Source organism: Rhagoletis zephyria, unplaced genomic scaffold (assembly GCF_001687245.7).
Source record: "Rhagoletis zephyria isolate East Lansing unplaced genomic scaffold, Rhagoletis_zephyria_1.1 Rzeph_scaffold_28980, whole genome shotgun sequence".
NCBI lineage: Eukaryota > Metazoa > Arthropoda > Insecta > Diptera > Tephritidae > Rhagoletis > Rhagoletis zephyria.
Window position 1 is genome coordinate 1921 of NW_016186037.1, and position 2818 is coordinate 4738.

Here is a 2818-nt window from a genome sequence, read left to right on the forward strand (position 1 = left end):
AGAAGAATACGATTACTTAAACCAATAAAAAGACGAATGACAGGTCGATAACGAATACGAACATGACTACGAATGAGAATACGAATACGAACCGAAGACGAATACGAATTCAATCATGATGACGAATATGAATGCGTAGAATGTGAAGAGTAATACGAACACGCAGAAGAAAACGAAGGCGAATACTTTTAGGAAAGTGAAGGCGGAGATGAATACGAATATGAAGACGAAGACCAAGGCTGAGCATAAGGTCAATCAAATGAAATTCCAGTTTAGTAGTGAGGCCCTGGCGCACGAATTTTTTAATTTTTTTTCTTTTTAGGAAAGTTTTGTGTTTAATTTGGTTTTGCTTCGTGTTTTTTTTTATGCTTCTTTAAGAAGAGTTTTTATGGTTTCAAAATTTGTTGGCAAATGCATCAGGCTTAGGTCATTTGTCTGACTAAATATCAAAGAGTTTTCACAAAAAAAACATGGATTATAAAGAAACTGTCAGCCTTTAAACTACAGTTTCGACAGTAACTGGCACTCCTAGTAATCTGAATTATCTCTGAATCCATCGTAACCCGATTTTCCTTAAATTTACGAAAATGCGCTCGTAGCTATACGGATGATAGCATTTTCGTAGATTTCATGAAAAATCGGACTACAATCGATTCAGTGGTAGCCTTGAATAATTATGGATAAGCTAATAAACGGATGATGTAAATACTGACTTTGCCAAATATCTACTAGTTATCTTTTGCTCTATTCATGGATCTGGAGGGTACTTAGAAAAATCGTATGCTCTTTTAATTATGTACATATATACAGAGATACATATCTGCACATTTATTTTCAAGAGTACAGAAATAAGAATAGATACACTTTATAATTACTTTTTTCAATTTACATATCGGTCTATTACTAAAAGACCGTTATAACCCAAAATTAAATTTGGCAGAAAATGATGATGGATTACTACTTACATCGTGCTTCCTCTTGTGTAGTCTCCGCGTAGAGAGACAAAATGCTTCTCTTTTTTTCTATAGGGGTATTCCCGAAGTCTTGCCAAGCCCTTGCACGGTGCGCAGATTGCATAGGTTGCAAAGCTGTCCCATAGGAAAACCGGTTTTTACGATGCAATCCGTGCAGAGTGCAAGGGTTTTGCATGACTTCGGGAATACCCCTTATATATCTTGTTTTTTGAGTTGCGACAGTCGCTTAGGAAATAAGCGATATGTACGCGTACAGTTATGTACATACTATGAACATTCCAAAGGGATTTATATTGATTTTCAATAATCAAATTTCAATTTTGTAAATACTAATGCACGCCATTGCTTGCTGCTGTGGTACCCAATGGTTGTTGCTGTGATTGTTGCTGCAAATGCTGTTTATTGCTCGAGAAATCTATGCAAGAACCTGATGTCAAATCGATTTCCTCAGAATCAGAATCATCCGATCCCTCATCGGAACCATGACCTAAAGCGTTGGCCATTGCACTCGGATCCGTCGCTAAACCATTCATGTTCATATGCGATTGCAGAGCACCGCCTAGACCGTGTCCGTGTTGTTCCTTGTATAATTTTAGTTCGGTATAGGTTTTCTCACATCCATTAGGGTGGTGTTTGCCGTTTGTGGAGTCGCTCTTGGTTTTATCCATTGCATCTGCTTCAATTTTTTGCAATTGTAGTTGTTGTTGTTGCTGCTGATGTTGTTGTTGGAAAGCTGGATGCATCATTGTAAAATCACTCGGCATGGTCTGCCCATTAGCAGTTAGCATTGACTCGGGCGAGGAAAGGCGTCCTCCGTCTTTTGGCTGTGCGTCACTGGTAAGATTTTCGGGTGTTAATTCAGTGGGCGAGGCACCATTCAAAGCAGCTGCACCGGGCATTCTTGGCATTCGATCGCCTGGATGAGCGAATTGAGAATTGAGAAGTGAACTTAAAATTAAATATTTTCAGGTTTAAACAAATTGTTGGTACCTGCCGCTATAACTGTAGGTGTACCAAGGCTCAAGCAGCGCATACGCCAGGCATCTTGCAACAACTGTAAGCGTGCTTGTTTGCGCCATTTTGCTCGCCGATTCTGGAACCATACCTGAATGTGGAATAAATTTAGGTTATTAAATAGAATGATTAGTTGTTCTCTTAGAGTACTATTAGGCTATTTTCTTGTCCATTGCATCTTATAAGAACCATGTCCTGGTCTAAATAATACGCTTGGGCTCGAATGGGCCTTGGTTATTCGACTTAAGTGACTACTGATTTTTAACACAAATATGTATATGCAAATGTAATGTTGTTTGTTGGTAAGATCATCACTTGACCGGTTATTTTCTTTAAAATAATTCATAATATCTAATATATAAAGAAGAAATTTACAACCGGCCCGACAAATATAATATTCTTGAAAGAACTTGAATAATGGGATTTTTATATACAAAATCAATATCGTAATCAAAGAATTCTATACGATTGGTTGAAACTTAGATCTTAAATTAATTGTGAAAAAATATATTAGCAAAAAAAAATAATGGCTAAATAAACAACTGGGTATTACTATTGGGAATCTCTTGAAGCGAAGCCGAGTTTTCCAATCAAAAAATATAAAATACACTTAGGTCTCTTTTTATGCGGTTTATTTTTATGCGAGTTTGAGTTTATGCGGTTTTTCAAACCATTTTTTCGCTGTAGCGATTTTGTTTTTTTGAGAGTTTTTATTAAATTTTTTCGGTGTGTAAAGGCGCTGGCCCAATGCACGCTTGCTTTGCACGCCTTATTTACTTTAATTTACTTCAAAAACTCGTGTGGCCAAATGCGGCTTGGAACGCTGTCAA

At 37.2% G+C, this 2818-nt stretch overlaps 1 protein-coding gene across 1 annotated transcript; it reads right to left on the reverse strand.

The window, feature by feature from the left end:
- Positions 1-783: 783 nt before the first annotated feature.
- On the reverse strand, positions 784-2079 carry LOC108382836 (uncharacterized; the record flags this gene model as incomplete). Its single annotated transcript, XM_017639204.1, has 2 exons — positions 784-1890; positions 1969-2079. Coding segments are annotated over 2 exons (698 nt in total), but the record flags the coding sequence as incomplete, so codon positions are not given.
- Between the last annotated feature and the right edge of the window lie 739 nt (positions 2080-2818).